The sequence below is a fragment of the Saprolegnia diclina genome, assembly GCF_000281045.1.
Source record: "Saprolegnia diclina VS20 unplaced genomic scaffold supercont1.6, whole genome shotgun sequence".
NCBI classification, from domain to species: Eukaryota; Oomycota; class Saprolegniomycetes; order Saprolegniales; family Saprolegniaceae; genus Saprolegnia; species Saprolegnia diclina.
Window position 1 is genome coordinate 949,549 of NW_008246073.1, and position 15,741 is coordinate 965,289.

A 15,741-nucleotide genomic window follows, 5' to 3' on the forward strand; every position below is an offset into this window, starting at 1 on the left:
ATTATTGTCTACCTCGCATTCTTTTTGTACTATAATGTGCTATCGGATATGACGGCGGCGCGACGGCGAGAAGCACCTCACATCGAGAGGAGTGTAAATATTCATTTATGAAGGTTGCTCGATGGTGTTTTTCACGTGGTATTTCGTGGTAAACTGCGAAAAGACATGTTTTCGCCACACGTCGCTGCACCCGGCAGAACCGGAAAGCCGAGCCGCCAATGAATTCCGGGAAGACGCCCCACTTCCGCCTCCAGCCGCGCATCCGCCGCCGGACGCCGCTGCTGGACGTCGCGATCGCCGTCGTCCTCGGCGGCGTCTCGGGCGTCTACATCTTCAACGACACGCTGCGCAAGGTGGGCATGCCGCCGGGCATTGAGACGCCGGCGCCGGCCGCCGACGCACCCGCCGCGACGTCCTCGCCTGCGCCCGAGGCATAGACCGCTTTGTATATCGTAATAGAACCCGTTGGCCTGCGTCGAACATAGCTGCGACAGAGGTCATCGATCGTATGTGTACTAGGATGAGGTGGAGGAGGTATGGGTCTCGCGCGCTAGTGCTGCGTCTGCCACCCGTCTTCGTCTTGCGAAAAGCTGCTCGACCGGTTCTTCTTTGGCTGCTCGCGGACCGTCGGGTCGCGCGTCCATGCGCCGCGGGTCGACGTCGCGTTGCCATCGCGCTGCTTGCCCCGGGACGTGTTGGTACGGTCCATGTTGGACGACCGATGGCCGCTCTCGCGCGTATGGCGTGGGTGGGCGCTCGGCGTCTCGCCTGTGGGCGTGGCCTCGCTCTCGTCGGTCGTGCGGACACCCTTCTCGCCCGTGCGCCACACCGTCGTGTTGCGGAAGCTCGAGTTGTCGTTGAGCGACGTGTCGTGGCGCTTGTACTCGAGCACGACAAACTGCGGCAAGTTGAGCAGCTTGCGCATGGTATCGCTAGGTTTCCACTCGGACAAGCGCGTCAGAATCGCCAAACGTACCGTATTCTGTAGCAGGCTTCGTTGTTGTCGGCGTTCCGGTTCCAAAGCGAGATGATATCCTCGTTGTACCGAATGGACATGACGGCGCCGCAGATCTCGTTGCCGACGTCGAATTGCTCGCCAATGATCGCCAGCACCTACACGCACATATGCATCGTACGCGCGCCAAGACGAGAGAGAGAGGCGTACGAGGTCTTCCCAGTAGCGCGACGAGACACCCTTGCGAATGCGAATCATCCACTTGCCGCCACGACGGTTCGCCGCGTCCTACAATGGTCAAGTGTTGGCACCATGCATGCTGCTCGCGTCGTAGTACCTCCCACATGGGCTTGATGCCCGTCTTGAAGAGGTGGTAGTCGGTTGTGTTGGGGAGATCGTTGGGCCGAATGAGGTGGTTGTACAGGCGCCAGAAGCCCTGCACGGTCTTGAACTCGCCAAGCTCCTTGATGCTCTTCTCGTAGCTCTCCTGGTCATCCAGCTGATAGAGATAGTAGGGTGTGATTTTCGTCGGCCACATACCGCCGCCTTCCCGCCCGTGTTCTTCTTCATGTACCAGAAGCAGTACGAGTTCTGGATCGCGGTCTCTCCTGCGCCACCATCGCTGCCATGAGCCACGGCCATGGGCGGCAACGCTCGTACCTTCGGCGTCCGCCATCGCTAGTCTCGTCGTCGCCGCTGCTGTGGCAAGAATTCTGTTCAAAAACACGGGCGGCCGTCGCTCGGCGCCACTGTACAAACGAATATTTACGAAAAACGATATGTTTTTACAGGTTATTTGCGCCACAGTACGTGGCACGCCCACGTACATGTCATTTTCCGTCGCCGTTCATACAACAGCAATATATGCACTAAGAACTCGTAGCTCGCAGCTGGTAGGTAGCGTGTAGTCGGTGCATTGACATTAGTGTGCAAATATGCTCATGGACGTGTCCTCAGTCGGTCGTCGTGGCGTGTGGGGTGGCTTGGCGGTCTCGGGCGGCTCGTGCTCCATGCGATCGTGCATGTCGGCAAGCTTGTGGTTGACCGAGGTAAGTACCTTGTTGTAGTCGCCAATGTGCCCGCCAAGCATCGCCGAGACGGACGCAGCGTACTTTTGCTCGGCCTCGAGCGCCGCGATGCGCTGTGCCTGGTCGCTACAGCGCTGCGCCATTTCTTGCTGCAGCTCCGACACCTGCATTTCGTGGGCGTCGAGGCTCGTCACAAACTCGGAGCGAAGTGCGTCCAGCTCTCCGAGGACGTCATCGAGCTGGGTTTCCTTCTCGAGCCGCAACCTGCGCTGGACTTCGGCGTCTTCCGCTGCCTCGTGGAGCCGGCTTTCGGTGGCGCGTAGCATGCTGACATGGGTCTCGAGCTGCATAGCGATCGACTGCACCGACTCGGTCAGCTTGGTGTTTTGCTCTTGGACATGCCGCAGCTCCGTCTTGGTCGTTTTCAAGTCGCGCTCGAGTCGCTAGGTATGTGAACTTTTGTCGAGAAGTTGAATGGTAGAGGCTCCTCATGTACCTCATAGCGGTGGGCGTCTTGGGCGATCGTGCTCGTGGCGGCAGCGACCTTGTCCTGCAGCTCCTTGATCGTCGCAGATTTGTCGGCGCCGCGCTTGGCGTGGTGGGCAGCCTCGCGCTTCGCCTTGGCTGCTTGATCTTCGATGGATCGAAGCTGCGCAGCGTGCTGCGAGAGCGTCTCTTCCCATAGCTGCCGTACGCGCTTCGCATCGGCTTCGGTGCGTTCGAGAACGTCGTCGCGCTCAGCTGTCGCGTGGGCGACAGTGACCTTGGCACGCTCGACCTCTTGCTCAAAGTGAAAGATGGTCCGGCGCGCGCGGTCGGCCTCGGCCTCGAGGTCCTTGATGATGTCGGACAAGGTCGCACAGCGCTCGTTGGTCTGGCGCTCGTTGTGTTCGGCGCGCGCCATGCGTTCGGTGAGCACCTCGATGCTGCCGTGGGCTTCCCGCACCTTTTCCTTGAGATGGATCACGTCGCTTTGTAGCTTTTGGTTCTCGACGAGGCAGCGCCGCTGCATCTCGTTGCCTTCCATGAGGACGCGCGCCGCCTTCTGCTGCTCGTGCGACAGCTTGCGTTCGACCTCGCGCTTCTCAGCACGCAGCGTCTCGCACTCACCTTGGAGGCGCTGGATGACCATCTGCAGCGGGTTCGACGACGATGATCGCGTTGTCACGGGCGGCGTCAGCGGCGGCGACGACCGGGCGGGCGGCGGCGTCATCAGCTCCGCCATGCCACTCTGGTCGGACGCAAAGGCGCGAGCTAAAAATACCTGTGATTGGCCACTTGTTCGATTTGGCGGGACTTTAATTCGTGTGTACCGCCGTCTTGCTTAAAGTATACAGTAACACTAATTGACGTGTACTGCATTCGATGGTTTGAGTTACGGAATAGTATCCGGAAAACGTCCAGGCCGGTCGACAAACAACCGATGAGACGGCCTTGGACACCTCGCTAGCGTATCGCATTCACGTCCTTGAGCACTGCGTTTTCCTTTTGCTCAAATTGGATCACGAGCGACAGCAGCTAGCAGGCGTCGAGCGCTCGATCGTAGCCGCTGCGCACTGCGCTTCAACCGCCAACCGTGCGGTCTCCAGGCGATCCTAGAGTGTTTATTTGGACGCGAGCTCAAAGTCCTTGAGCTGTAGCTGCGTATCGAGCGCCGTCAAGCGAGTTGGCATCCCGGCCGTCGTGCTGCATGGCCGTTCGCGCTTGGTCATCGTATTGGTTGAGCAAATACTGTTGTGTGACGCAAAATGGCTGCTACGATCGAAGCGATTCACACCGCAACGAAGGAAACACCCGTGCCGATCACCTCAATCTTGAAGGACGACGAGAGCAATTCACCAAGGGATCATTGCGACACTGACGCAAACCAGGAATCACCCGCATCCCACAGTTGGCACCACGAAAGCGCGCCACGTCATTTTTTACGGCACAGGATTGGCGGAAACGATCTGGCGATCCTTGAAGATACAACCGAATACGAGCGAGTACCTTGAACGAAGCTGACGCAACGCGCCGATCAGGTAGATAGGTCTTGCCTTCGCCACCGACGGGCCACTACGTGGGGTATTCGAACCGGCCTCGCAGAGTCGTCAGCGGATCGCAAGCGTGACGCGCCCCGCATCGATGCAAGCGTCGTCGCTGGTGCTGCCAGGACCCGAGACGTCAGCAGCTCGACTTTCAAGGACACGTCCATATTCAATGTCCCCGCAATACCAAACATATCTTGCCAGGTCTCTTTGGCCGCGTCGACCATCTCCACGGCGCTGCATTGCTCACGCCGTAGCCTATCCCCTAGCACATCGCTGTCAAGGGACAGCTACTTAGTACATCTCACGCAATGCAGACACACTGCGTCACGCGCTTCAAGGTACTTCCGAACGCCAGCTGGCCGCCAACTCTGCTAGCCCTCGCTCGCTGTCACGGGCTCACTTTTGCTTTTGCTTTTGCTTTCTCGCCTCGATGCTCGACCAGTCGCCGCTCACCAAGGTGTACCTCGTCAACGACGACGGCCTCGCGCTCCCGACGCACGTCCTCGAGTCGCTCGCGGCCCACAAGCGATTTCTCTGGTGGTCGCTCCTCTTCCTCAACGCGTCGTGTCTCTGGGCGTACTACACGTGCTTGTCGGCCCAAAACTACTACCAGTCGCGCTTTGCGTCGACGTCCTTCAACTTTGCGTATCTGACGACGCCCGTCTCGACGTGGCCCATGTTTGTGGGCCATTTGGTGCAGATCCTCTTTGGCCTCGACAAGAAGCTCGGGCTCTGGCGCCGCGTGTGCATCGGGTACAGTCTCTACGCGCTCTGCGCGATCGCGATTTTGCTCCAAGACGCCTGCGACGCATCGCCAGAGTCTGGCGCGATCGTCGTCCTGGTCGCGTTTGGCGTCGTCGGCTTGACCAACTCGCTCGCGGAAGCGTCGCTCTACAGCCTCTCGGCGCTCTTTCCGGACGCGACCTTTACGAACGCGGTCCAGCTCGGCAATGGCACGTCCGGCTTTCTCAACGTTACGATCAGCACGCTCATCCAGCTCTGCGTCGGCGGCTTGCACCCGCTTGCTTCCGAGACCGCGTCGATCCAGAAGGTCTCGTTCTACATCTTCTTTAGCATCCTCATTGTCGTGTGCGGCGCCGCAGTGTGTGTCTTCCGCAAGGTGCTGTCGCTGCCCGGCGTCGCGTACCTCATGGCGGCCAACGACGACGCGACCGCCGCGCGCGAGGCCGAGCCGCTGCGCGTCCTGTGGGGTCGCCTGTGGCGCATCGCAGGCGTCATCGCTGTGCCGTTTGCGTGTCAGTTTGTCATCTTCTTGTGCTCGCTCACGGCCTTCCCGGGCATTGGCATTTCGTCTGGCTTCCAGCTCGCGGGCGCTGCGACGTGGGGCGGCTGGTACGTCAACGGCGTGCTCTTGAGCTACAACTATGGCGATTTTTTCGGCCGCCTTCTCGCGCCAAGTGCGTACAAGTACTTTACAATCAAAACGTGCTTGCTCTGGTCGGTCGCGCGCTGGCTCTTGTTTGTGTGCTTGCTGCTGGGTCTCCCCGGCGGCGGCCAGAACCCGCTCTTTTGCATGGGTGCCGCCCACGACTTCAACATTTTCTGGCAGCTCTTTGTCAACTTTGCGCTGGGCATGACCACGGGCATCCTCAGCACGATCACGATCGGGCTCGGCCCACGCTTGGTGGCCCAAGAAGACCGCGAGTCGGCTGGCGCGATCCTCGTCCTCGGACTCTTCCTCGGGATTTCGTCCGGCGCGACTATGGGCTGGCAGTTTGGCCAGAACCATTGGCTCGGCGCTTGATGCAGTCGCAAGTTACTCGAGAGCGAGGACAATGTGTCGTCGTAATATAGTGTGAATATATGAAATAAGGTCCGAGTTGCGCTACTAGTACGTTATACTGGCAGCGGCCAAGCGATACATAGGAGCATTGCTCTGCCGACCCGCCGTTCTCGGCTCGCGCAAAGGCTGCATGCGAAAAGGCGACTCCGAGTGCCACGTCATGAAACGCCCGGAAGTGATTGGGTGAAACCGTCAAGATGAGACAATCTCATTCATGGTGATGGCAGCCGACACAAGGTCTCGGTGGGCCGGCGTCCTTACCAGCGTCAAAAGCACACAGTTGGCAAGGTGTCGTCTATAGTTTATTCTGTCTTATGTGGAACCTCTCGTAGGCATCTATGTATTCCTGACGTGAGTCAAAGTAACCCTCACGGAATTATCCTTGCTCGGACGACGGCGTCTTGTCGACTCGTTGTCGAGGATACACGCCTCAACACCGTGCTAGGGCCAGTGGTGAGCCTCGCCAGCTACGCTTTGCGCCCGTTCGACAAGCGACAGATGATCTCGAGACGGTCCAAGTGACAAAATATCGGTGGTCGACCGCTTCTTCACGACCGACCGCTGCGCTCGACCTTTCGGGCTTGGTGCTCGTTTGCTCCATGCCGCCTCCTGGCGCCTTGCGTCTTTAGTGAGCCGGCCAAAAGGGAAAATTCCCTGCCTATCAACAAGACGACAACCCTCCTGCTCGCGGCAGAGCATCCGTCGTCTTGCGTGGGCCCCAAACTTTTGCGATCTATTGGCGTCTTGGTCGGACATGGATGACAATGACACTGACAAGGACACTGGAGCTGCGTCTGGCGCTTTTGGGGTCACTAGACCAGACGTTGGCACGTCGGTGCTTCTCGTTCTCCTCGTTCTACGTTGCGCGTACGTACCTGGCCGTGCGCCACGATTCTCATATTCACCGTCGCGCCGTCATGACAGTCACTCGGGCGTCCTACGTCACAAGGTGTTAACACCAATATGACTAGTATCCTCATAGACAATGACAAGACTGACGAGAGAACGGACACGCTTTGTGCTGGATTAGGGTTTAGGTAAGGGACGAATAGGTCAACGCGAACGCAGCTTCGGTCGCTGCGCCTCGTGCGCTTTATGTTTTGTGTGGCATAGATAGTAGTGTAGGACTTGTTAAAACTCGGGGTCCCACTCGGTCACGGAAATGTTCGAGTCGCGGGCCGAGCCGTAGCTGAGGCAGCTGAAGCGCGGCGACCCGTACTCCATGTCGTCTTCGAACGGCTTGCTGCTGGTGGCACTCAGTGCGGCCGCCGCCGAATTGAGCCCCGCCGACGTACTGCTCGTACTTGGCTTGGTGCCCTTGTCCGAGAGAAGCGAGTTGGTCGAGCTGGCGCGGGACCGGAACGGCGCGAGGTCCTCAATCTCAAAGTCCGAGTCGTCCATGTGCAGGCTCATGCGTTCAAAAAACTTGCCGCGCTCCGCAAACGACTCGCGGCCAGCCTTCATCGAGAACGAGCTCATGCGCCCGCCTTCCTCGTACGCCGTCGCAAAGGCCTCTTCTTGCTCGATCGTGAACGTCACGTGGTACTGCGCCTTGAGGTGCTCGACCTGCATCTCGGCGATCGCGAGCGCTTCGTCGAGCTCGGCGAGCTCGGCCTCCTTCTCGGCCATGAGCGAAATCAGCGACTTGATCTGCTTTTGCTTGTTTTCGATGCTCTTGAGCTGCATTTCCGTCTCTGTCTCGAGGTGCGACTGCTGCTCGTGCGCGAGCTTGAGCGCTGTCGACATCTCCGTGTAGCGCTCTTCCAGCACCTTGACTTCGGCTTGGAGCGCTTCGATCTCGGCCGCGCACACAGCGCGAACCGCCTCTTCACGGCGATCGAGCTCGACGAGCAGGTCGTCGACTTCCTGCTGCTTGGCGCAGAGCGAGTTGAAGAGGAACATCTCCATCTTGGCCATGTCCGGGTTGGCCAACAACATCGACGTGGTCTGCGGGTTTGCAGCCACCAGCATCGTCGACGTCGGTGCCGGCTTGTCGAGACTCGGGTTGGTTTTGGCCGCCAGCTTCTTGGACAAGTGCTCGATCGTCTCGGTTTTGCCGAGGACTTCGGCGCGCAGCGCGTTTACGTCGCACGCGCGCTCGTACAGCTCCGTCTTGAGGTCATGCAGCTCTTCGTCGCGCTTCTTGAGGATGTGCTGGAGATGGACCGTCGATGTCGACTCGGCGCTTTTGAGGACATCGTCTTCGAAGCGAACCCTCTTGACGCACTCGTCGGCCGGCATCGGGTTGATCGTCGGCGCCAGCGCGTCTTCGAGCTGCCGCCGCAGGTCCTCGATCGTCGCCTCCAGCGTCGAAAGCTCGGCTTCCTGCGCTGCGATCTTGGTCTTGGCTGCCGTCAGCGCGTCCGAGGCAGCGGCATCGGTGCTCGACGTCTTGGAGAGCGCAACGATCCGGGCCTTCAACGATGCAATCTCGTCTTGGGCCTTGGTCGACGCGGCCCGGAGCTGCGTCGCGTGGGCTTGTGTCGCGGTCTCGAGTGCCTGCGTGAGCTCCGCCACATGGTTGGCCTCGTTGCTGTCGCTCGTCGCAGAGACCAGCGCGGCGCGGGCCGCCGAGAGGTCCTTCTCCCGCGCCGCGACCGCACTCGTGAGCTGGGCCACATGTTCGTGGAGCGTTGCCACCTCCGCCTCGAGCTGCGTCACGGCCGTGTGCGCCTCCGTAAGCTGCGACGTCTTGTCCTTGAGCAGCACCAGCGTCGCATCGTGGGCCGCGTTGGCCGCCGCGTCGTTGGTCTGCGCGAGACGCTGGATCTGCGACTCGAGGTCCATCACGTCGGCATCGCGCTCCATCGCGGTCTGAAGCGCCATTTCGAGCTGGCTCTGCTGGGTCTTGGCTTCCTCTGCAAGCGCGTCCATGGCACGGCTCTGGTCGCGGAGCTGCGCCTGGAGCTCTGCAATCGTATCCAAGAGCTTGGTTTTCGAAGCGACGTTCTCCGGGTGCTCCTCGAACGCACGGATACCGATGGTCTTGATGTCGTGCCGCAGCTGCTGCGCAAAGTTGGCTTGCACTTGCGCATTCGACTTTTCAAATCGGTTGACAAGCGCTGCGACGCGCGTGGCCTTGGCGCGCGCTTCCTCCGAGAGCTCACTGCTTGCCGATGCCGTGTCGGCTTCGTCTTCGCGCAGAATCTCCTTGAGGTGCCAAATGATGCGCTGGGCAAAGAGGTTGACACTGGACGGCCGCTTGGGTTCGTACGTCTCGAGCCGGGACAGAAGCGCATGCTTCTCCTTCTCAAGACGCGCGACCGTCGCCTCTAATGACGCGTGCGCGGCCTCAAACTGCGTCTGCCACGTCGCATCGTTGGCCACAACTTCGAGCTTGAGCGCCTCGGTGGCGGCGTTGGCCGTCATCACTTGGTCAGACAGCGACACGCAGCGCGCCTCCTTCTCGACGACCGACGCCTCCAGCGCCGCAATCTTGGCGGCAAAGTCGGCTTCCATGGTCCGCAGCCGCTCCTGCAGCGCGTTACGATCGCGCTCGAGGACGTCGAGGCGTCTCGTGTCGGACGAGGTTGCCTCTTTTTGGTACTGGTACCCGCGCAGCGGCAGGTAGCCTTCGTCCGACTCGGACCCGCCGTACGAGTCGCCGCTACCGGTGCTGCGGCCCATCAAACTCACTTTGGCCTGCGGCGACGCGACCTCCGAGAGCTTTGGGTCGGCAAAGGACGGCTTGCTCCGAGGGCCGAGCGACGACGACGAGACGGAGATGAGCTTGTCCTTGGTCGCTTTGCCAAAGATCTTGGACCCGAGGTGCGTGTATACGTAGTCGCCGCCCTCCTTCCAGTTGCCGTCCGATGTCTTCTTGGGCGTGTCGAGGAACGTCGCCGACCGCTGCTGCACCATGCTCTGGCTCGACGTCTTGGTCGGTGCTGTCGTCGCCTTGCGCGACTTGGCGTCGACGGTCGTTTGCCGAAAGATCTCGCGGCTGTTGGCGCGCGGCTTTTGCGGCTGCCCGTACGGCGACGGCGGGCCATATTGGTTCAAGACGCTGCCCTTGGCGTGGTTCATAATGCTCTCAATGTCCTCGTCGTCATTCATACGCTATACCGCATGAGTTCTGTCGCGACAAGAACGAAGGAGGGTGTACCTTGCCATCGCCGTAGGCACTCGACGACCCGAGCATGTCGAGCTCGTCGGTCGAGAGCGCATCGAGCGAGCAGAGCGCGTCGCGGGCGTTGATGGCAGTCTCACGCGACGCATAGTCGGGGATGTGGTCGTCGTCGTCGTCATCGTCAAAGGCGGCCATGCCGTTGCTGCGTGCCGGCGGTCGGGCGGGCTTGGCCGGCGGTCCGCGCATGCTCGGGCCGAGATTCGATCTGGAAAAAAACGTGGGCATGTTGTAACGGGTCGGCGCGGTCGGCTGTGGCGCACTGCGATCGCGGCCGAGCCGCGCGCCTTCGTCGTCGCTGTTGGCGTTGCGCTCGACCGAGAGGCGCCGGCGCTTGTCTTCGATCATCGAGCTGTTGTTGTTGGAGCGGTGCGACAGAATGTCCTTGGCGCTCTTCTCCAGATTCTCGATGAGATGCATATCCCGAAGAGCATTTGCATTGTTGTCTTGACGACATGCTTCGCTAAGGTCACTTACGAGTTTGTAGAGCTGCTCCTCGCGGGCACTGTGCAGGTACGGCGCCGGCCCGCGCAGGCTATTGCTGCGGCTTGCGGCGCCTCGATCGCCTGGTCGGCCGCCCGTCATCTTGGGAATTAGGATGCACTGGCCTTACGCCTTGTTTCGCCCGGATACCGCGCCATAGATTGGGTATTTGCGCCTAATTAGGACCTGTCGTATCCGGATGTTTCGGTTTTCTAGCGCCAGACGCGGGAGAGACTGCGCACAAGCGCACTGGCCCGCATTAGCTAATGCGCTTCGATTAGGACTTTGCCGTTCGCGACAAGGACATGGACGGGACCGCGTCGCCGTGGTAGAGCGCCCATACCTGCAGCCACAACGCTCGTTACTGCAGCCCACGTGTAATACTTGGCCATCGACGGCGACGGGGACATCGCTATCGATCATGGGCGGCAGAACGAGAGATCGCGCGCCGTGGGACATGCGGCGACGTCGACGACGACACTGGAAGGGTCGCCAGCGGCGGGTTCTTTGTTGGTGGTGGTTGTGAGGAGCAGGCACCATGCTATCAGCCTCGCCCACGCCGGAGCCTTCAATGAGGATGACCAGTGCAGGGCGGGAGGATGGTCGCTGAACCGTGGGTTCCATTTGCCTACGGATGCGAGGGATGCGTTGTGGGCGTGCCACGTGTGGGTTCGAATCGAAGTAGCCGGGACCGAAGTGTTGAATGCGAAGTTCGAAGTGGTTGGTGGCCACGGCGCGTTGTATTAAAATAGAGTGGTGTCTCTTTCGATTTGTATGCAATACAATGGATGTGCCATTCGAAAGAATCGCGGCCCAAAAACACGGTTGGCGGCGCCAGGACCCGAAGGACCGCCGTCGAGAGCATGATCTGCGAGGCCGACGGACGACACATGGACGACGAGAGCGAGACGATGCTGCCGCCAGAGACCTCTGCGTCGCACCTCGCCGTGGGCATGTACATGGCGCTCTGGCCTAAGATCGAAAAGTGCGACGGCTACGTCGGCATGCTCTTGGACACGCAAGAGAGCTTACAGGAGAAGATCGCCGAGCTCATGGGCCTTCTGGATGGCGGCGCCGACACCACGTCGCCGCTCGTCGGGTATGCGGCGCGCCTCAAGCAGTTTCCGTCGCGCGTCCAAGCGCTGCAAGCGAAGCTCGAGGGCATCCGCGCGCTCCTGGCCTCGCTTCGAAAACCCGACGTGGTCATACCAGAGCCGCCCAAGGCTGCACCGCCCGTTGTGGTGGCCGCCATCAATGACGAAGAGGATGAGCGCGAGGCGTCGGCGCCAGCCCACAACGTCGCGACAGAGGATGTTGCGCCGCAGTAACGAATGGCCGGCCCTGCCTGTCCCGTACTCTTCCACGACTATACCCAGAGTCGCTGTGACTCGAATATATCGTCGTTTTCCTACTGTCCTGTTGAGCCGCCGGCGCGATGGCCGAGCCGGCGACAATCCACGGTGCCCTCGGAGCAACCCGAGTGATCGCGACCAAGCCACCGGGGCTACCTGCTGCAGGAACCGCGTCGTCTATTGACTCTTAGTAGAACTCGTTTGATGGCTCATGGTTTGCCGCGTGTTCCATGCACTAGCACAAAGAAGGGTCAGTAGACGGCTCGAAGAATTCGCCGGGCTGTACCTGAGGTCCTCGGTCGAGACGTTGGGCCTTTGGTTCCGGAGCTGCGGCGGCAGTAGCGACCGCGTCTTGACCTTGGCGTTCTTTGTTGGCGCTGCTACCGTTGGCTCGTCGAGCGCGCGCTTGGTCGGCTTGGGTGTCTGGCGCTGGGCGAGGAAGCTCGGCCCCGCAGAGACGCTCGACGGCTTGACCGTTCCCGCAAAGAGATCGTCGGCCGATGGAAGCGCGATGGGCTTGGCCGTGCATGGCGCAGCGACGGCGGCGGCTGGCGCGACGACGACTGGCGTCTCAACGTCCGAGTCGGAGCTGTCCGAGTAGTCGGCGACGAGCGACATATTGGGCGGTCGGTCGCAAATGGCACAATTTTATTCCGAATGTTTGTCATATCTTGATTTGAGTATTCAGCCGCTAATGCGAGCACCCGCCCAGCCAAACGCCCAGGCGTGTGAGGCTCAACATGCAGCTTCACCGGAGGTCAACGACAACCATGGCCGAGCGCATGCCAATGCCGGCCTGCCATGACCTCTTGGTACTCGAAGAGAAGTGCATTCAACTCCTGCTCACTCCACAAACGACTGCGTCGAGCAGTTTCTACTTGCTTGGGTGATGCACCGACGCTGGTTCCCCAATAAGAACTATTACCGGAGTGCTGCGAGCGCATGAGAAATGAACTCCGAGAACATGCAACGCAGCATGTTGGCGGCTAGTCGACGCGCACGCAGTGGTGCTAGTCGTGGTGCACGAGCAAGAATGCTCGACGAAAGCAACCCGACGCAACGCTTGGGGAAGGAGCGTTCTCGCACCCATTCCAAACCAAAACTAGAACCCTTACTAGTACTGATTTGGACCAGCAACAAGTCGCCGGTTCCAACGAGCCGCCATTCGCGACGTCTTCATTCCAGCGCCATCGTACTCCAGATAGTCCCAGAGCCATAGCAATAACAACTACGGCTACCCATTCACTCCACCGTGTGTGCAATTCTCATAGGTCACCACCAGCACTACAATACTGTAGCTAGACTCCACTACGCTCCAGAATCTGCAGGGCCGTCGCCTGCTAACAGTAACAGGAATATGGGCTCGACTCCAACCCGCTCGGTTTCCTGCAGCAAGCACCTTGGACAGCTTCTGAATCTAGTCCCTTTCTCAGTGCAACGACGAATTGTCCACTGAGGGACTCTGAGCAAGGCCGTGGTAGCATGGTCGTTCTATCGTAGTAGCAGCGAGCTGGTGAGCGTCAGGGTGAGCGTCTTGGCGCGACGTATCCGTTCATGCGTATCATCCGGATAAACCTGCCACAAATAGATTTTTCGGCGCGGCGTCGAAATTGGTTGGCTGCGGCTTTCGAGGTTGGCGTAGCAAATGCATAAGTTTCGGAAGGTTTTCGCATTCTCCAAGATGGCCAAGGACACGCCGAGCACGCAAGCGCCGCCCCGCGGCCAGCCCGTGAGCAACCGGCCGTGGAAGAAGACGCAGACGCAGCGCAAGTCGATGATGACGTATAAGGCGACCAAGACGCTGAGCACGACGTGGGACGAGAAGATGGCGATGAAGGCCAAGAAGAAGGAGATGAAGGACCTCGAGCACGAGATTGCGGCGCGCAAGAAGCAGGAGCGCCTCGACAAGAAGATTGCGCGCGAAGAAAAGGAGAAGCGGCGAATGGCCAACGAAATGAAGTCGTCGACGGTCCAGCAGATCTCCAAGACGCACAAGCTCAAGACCATGTCCAAGAAGCAGCTCCGCCAGATCCGCAAGACGCGCATGAACAAGAACGGCGTCGTCGAGTACGTGCCCATTTACACCAAGTAGTAGAACGAACCTCCTCTAATCTATGCGTATACCTCTCAACTTGTCCAGTGTACCTCGAGACGCCCAAGAGACATTAGCCTCGCGGTGGACACTGCCATGTCGCTTGCCCTCGCTATCGCTGCTGCCACGTTGCAGGTAGCTTGCAAGCATGTCCCGCACCATGGCGGCAGGTCAGGGCGCATGTGGCAGGCCCAGTCGACCCGGCCATGACCATCTCGCAGGCACCAATCACCTTGCGCATCCGGATAACACTGGATGCTGATTGGGCGACACATTGTGGGCCAGCAATATCTCGCCAGATCCAATCCTGCAAGATGGCCTTGGCGAACCCGCAGACGCTCGCGCTGAGCAGCACGGTGGTGACGCACTTCAAGCAAGATGCGACGCTGCAAATGACACGCGAAGACCAGGACTACGAATATGTCATGGACTGGTACCATTCTCGTTGAGCATGGCACGCATCCTCACGGCCTCGCCATATAGCAAGACAACTGCGTCCAAGGACCATGTCATCTTGGCGCTCTCGGACAAGACGCTCCAGGCGCGCAGCCGATCGACGCTGACGTGCGACCGCGTCATTGCCGCGCACAATGCATCGATCAACGAAGTCTGCGTGTCCGAGACGTCGCCGTGGTGCGTTCTCTCGGGCTCGAACGACGGCACGATGAAGCTATGGGATTTGCGCACCGACCAAGGACCAGCTCAGAGCATCCGCGTCGGCAGCGAAGTGTGGACGTGCTCCATGGGCTGCGGCGACACGCTCGTTGTGTGCGGCACGAACGACCGGGCGGTCTTTTACGACACGCGGACCGCGCGCAAGGTCACCAGTCGTCGCTGATGACACGTCAGGCTGACTTGTCTCTCTTGTCGTCTATAGCTCGGCGAGTATGGCGAGTCGCACATGGACAACGTGACGCGCGTCCGCTTCCACCCGCTGCGCCGGTCCGAAGTCGTCACGGCGTCCGAAGACGGCGTCGTGTGCCTCTTTGACTGCACGATCGCCGACGAAGACGACGCGATCATTTCCATCATCAACGTCGAGAGCGCGGTGACGCAGTTCGCGTTCTTTGGCCACGAGCTGCACAATATGGCTTTCCTCACTGGCTCCGAGACGCTGGACCTCTGGAACATTACGACGGCCCAGCGCCTTGCGCATTTCCCGCAGATCCGTGACGCGTGCAACGCACTCCACGTACACCGGTCTCGTTTGTCTGTATATATTGTCTTATTGAACTTGGTAGATGCCCACCGAGTATTTAATCGACTGCAAGTACGATGCTACGAGCGACCAGCTGCACCTGGTGACGGGCGACCATGCCGGCACGGTCAACATAGCGACGCTCGGCGAGTCGTCGCTCACGCCGCAGGCCAAGCTCGTCGGCGGCCACAAGACGGCGGTTCGCTGCATTGACTGGGACGACAACATGCTTCTCACGGGCGGCGAAGACTCGCGTCTGTGCAAGTGGTCGGCCTCGTCAGGACTTCAACAACAAGCAACCCGAGGCATCCGAGCGTCCGTAGAGCGCGACGTGAGCGGCCTCAAGAAGGCACGAAACAGCTCCCGCCCGTACTAGATGACGACGCAACAATAGACCCGAGTTTCGTGTCGGCCTTATAGTGCTAGTGACGTCGGCGGGGGTAGAGCTAAGTGTACTGGACCTTGCGAAGGAAGATATCATGATGCGTGTGGTCCGTAAAGGTATAATTGTATAGGATATATCCAAAATGTCGATATCTATCGTTCGAGCCGAGCACAGTGTACGCTCCTGTCGCGATTCGAGCTCTTCGTGGCCTGAATGACGCGACGGCGTCGAAAGCGGCGGCTCCGAGCTCGTGTGTGACAAACTACAGTATCGTGGCCGAGTGGCTCT

General features: G+C 59.9%; 9 protein-coding genes across 10 annotated transcripts; 5 read left to right on the forward strand and 4 right to left on the reverse strand.

Moving 5' to 3' along the window:
• Window positions 1-121: 121 nt before the first annotated feature.
• SDRG_02823 (hypothetical protein) lies at window positions 122-565 on the forward strand (the record flags this gene model as incomplete). Its single annotated transcript, XM_008608426.1, has 2 exons — window positions 122-148; window positions 198-565. 2 exons carry the CDS (start codon window positions 122-124, stop codon window positions 435-437), a joined length of 267 nt encoding a protein of 88 aa, XP_008606648.1. The 3' UTR covers window positions 438-565.
• Window positions 551-1,631, reverse strand: SDRG_02824 (translation initiation factor 4E; the record flags this gene model as incomplete). The annotated part of the gene is made up of 6 exons (XM_008608427.1): window positions 551-932; window positions 977-1,113; window positions 1,166-1,243; window positions 1,293-1,454; window positions 1,496-1,563; window positions 1,616-1,631. The coding sequence occupies 6 exons, from the start codon at window positions 1,629-1,631 to the stop codon at window positions 551-553; spliced, it is 843 nt and encodes a 280-aa protein (XP_008606649.1).
• Window positions 1,632-1,843: 212 nt separating this feature from the next.
• Window positions 1,844-3,243, reverse strand: SDRG_02825 (hypothetical protein). The gene is made up of 2 exons (XM_008608428.1): window positions 2,480-3,243; window positions 1,844-2,426 (listed from the first exon to the last, which is right to left on the reverse strand). The coding sequence occupies exons 1-2, from the start codon at window positions 3,206-3,208 to the stop codon at window positions 1,878-1,880; spliced, it is 1,278 nt and encodes a 425-aa protein (XP_008606650.1). The 5' UTR covers window positions 3,209-3,243; the 3' UTR covers window positions 1,844-1,877.
• A 1,102-nt stretch (window positions 3,244-4,345) lies between these two features.
• Window positions 4,346-5,863, forward strand: SDRG_02826 (hypothetical protein). The gene has a single exon (XM_008608429.1). The coding sequence runs from the start codon at window positions 4,444-4,446 to the stop codon at window positions 5,776-5,778; it is 1,335 nt and encodes a 444-aa protein (XP_008606651.1). The 5' UTR covers window positions 4,346-4,443; the 3' UTR covers window positions 5,779-5,863.
• Window positions 5,864-6,812: 949 nt separating this feature from the next.
• Window positions 6,813-10,907, reverse strand: SDRG_02827. Of its 2 annotated transcripts, XM_008608431.1 has the most exons (4): window positions 10,770-10,907; window positions 10,421-10,689; window positions 9,923-10,336; window positions 6,813-9,876 (listed from the first exon to the last, which is right to left on the reverse strand). In XM_008608431.1, the coding sequence occupies exons 2-4, from the start codon at window positions 10,526-10,528 to the stop codon at window positions 6,949-6,951; spliced, it is 3,450 nt and encodes a 1,149-aa protein (XP_008606653.1). In that variant the 5' UTR covers window positions 10,529-10,689; window positions 10,770-10,907; the 3' UTR covers window positions 6,813-6,948. The 2 variants fall into 2 exon arrangements, with proteins under 2 accessions (XP_008606653.1, XP_008606652.1); XM_008608430.1 differs by having other exon boundaries at window positions 9,923-10,689.
• Window positions 10,908-11,316: 409 nt separating this feature from the next.
• SDRG_02828 (hypothetical protein) lies at window positions 11,317-11,754 on the forward strand (the record flags this gene model as incomplete). The annotated part of the gene is made up of 1 exon (XM_008608432.1): window positions 11,317-11,754. One exon carries the CDS (start codon window positions 11,317-11,319, stop codon window positions 11,752-11,754), a length of 438 nt encoding a protein of 145 aa, XP_008606654.1.
• Window positions 11,755-11,886: 132 nt separating this feature from the next.
• Window positions 11,887-12,429, reverse strand: SDRG_02829 (hypothetical protein). Its single transcript, XM_008608433.1, has 2 exons — window positions 12,065-12,429; window positions 11,887-12,013 (listed from the first exon to the last, which is right to left on the reverse strand). Exons 1-2 carry the CDS (start codon window positions 12,394-12,396, stop codon window positions 11,956-11,958), a joined length of 390 nt encoding a protein of 129 aa, XP_008606655.1. The 5' UTR covers window positions 12,397-12,429; the 3' UTR covers window positions 11,887-11,955.
• Window positions 12,430-13,427: 998 nt separating this feature from the next.
• SDRG_02830 (hypothetical protein) lies at window positions 13,428-13,909 on the forward strand. Its single transcript, XM_008608434.1, has one exon. It carries the CDS (start codon window positions 13,460-13,462, stop codon window positions 13,868-13,870), a length of 411 nt encoding a protein of 136 aa, XP_008606656.1. The 5' UTR covers window positions 13,428-13,459; the 3' UTR covers window positions 13,871-13,909.
• A 245-nt stretch (window positions 13,910-14,154) lies between these two features.
• Window positions 14,155-15,611, forward strand: SDRG_02831 (hypothetical protein). Its single transcript, XM_008608435.1, has 4 exons — window positions 14,155-14,303; window positions 14,354-14,690; window positions 14,748-15,062; window positions 15,112-15,611. Exons 1-4 carry the CDS (start codon window positions 14,185-14,187, stop codon window positions 15,442-15,444), a joined length of 1,104 nt encoding a protein of 367 aa, XP_008606657.1. The 5' UTR covers window positions 14,155-14,184; the 3' UTR covers window positions 15,445-15,611.
• The last annotated feature ends 130 nt before the right edge of the window (window positions 15,612-15,741 follow it).

What these genes read in the sequence shown, in the direction of transcription:
- SDRG_02825 (XM_008608428.1), bottom strand. Translation starts at nt 3,208, where the DNA reads ATGGCGGAGCTGATGACGCCGCCGCCCGCCCGGTCGTCGCCGCCGCTG. An exon ending in AAGACGCCCACCGCTATGAG is followed by an intron (nt 2,427 to 2,479) that starts GTACATGAGGAG and finishes TCACATACCTAG; the next exon opens with CGACTCGAGCGCGACTTGAA.
- SDRG_02826 (XM_008608429.1), top strand. Translation starts at nt 4,444, where the DNA reads ATGCTCGACCAGTCGCCGCTCACCAAGGTGTACCTCGTCAACGACGAC.
- SDRG_02827 (XM_008608430.1), bottom strand. Translation starts at nt 10,528, where the DNA reads ATGACGGGCGGCCGACCAGGCGATCGAGGCGCCGCAAGCCGCAGCAAT. An exon ending in GTGCCTACGGCGATGGCAAG is followed by an intron (nt 9,877 to 9,922) that starts GTACACCCTCCT and finishes CATGCGGTATAG; the next exon opens with CGTATGAATGACGACGAGGA.
- SDRG_02829 (XM_008608433.1), bottom strand. Translation starts at nt 12,396, where the DNA reads ATGTCGCTCGTCGCCGACTACTCGGACAGCTCCGACTCGGACGTTGAG. An exon ending in GTCTCGACCGAGGACCTCAG is followed by an intron (nt 12,014 to 12,064) that starts GTACAGCCCGGC and finishes TCTTTGTGCTAG; the next exon opens with TGCATGGAACACGCGGCAAA.
- SDRG_02830 (XM_008608434.1), top strand. Translation starts at nt 13,460, where the DNA reads ATGGCCAAGGACACGCCGAGCACGCAAGCGCCGCCCCGCGGCCAGCCC.
- SDRG_02831 (XM_008608435.1), top strand. Translation starts at nt 14,185, where the DNA reads ATGGCCTTGGCGAACCCGCAGACGCTCGCGCTGAGCAGCACGGTGGTG. An exon ending in ACACGCGGACCGCGCGCAAG is followed by an intron (nt 14,691 to 14,747) that starts GTCACCAGTCGT and finishes TGTCGTCTATAG; the next exon opens with CTCGGCGAGTATGGCGAGTC. An exon ending in ACGCGTGCAACGCACTCCAC is followed by an intron (nt 15,063 to 15,111) that starts GTACACCGGTCT and finishes TGAACTTGGTAG; the next exon opens with ATGCCCACCGAGTATTTAAT.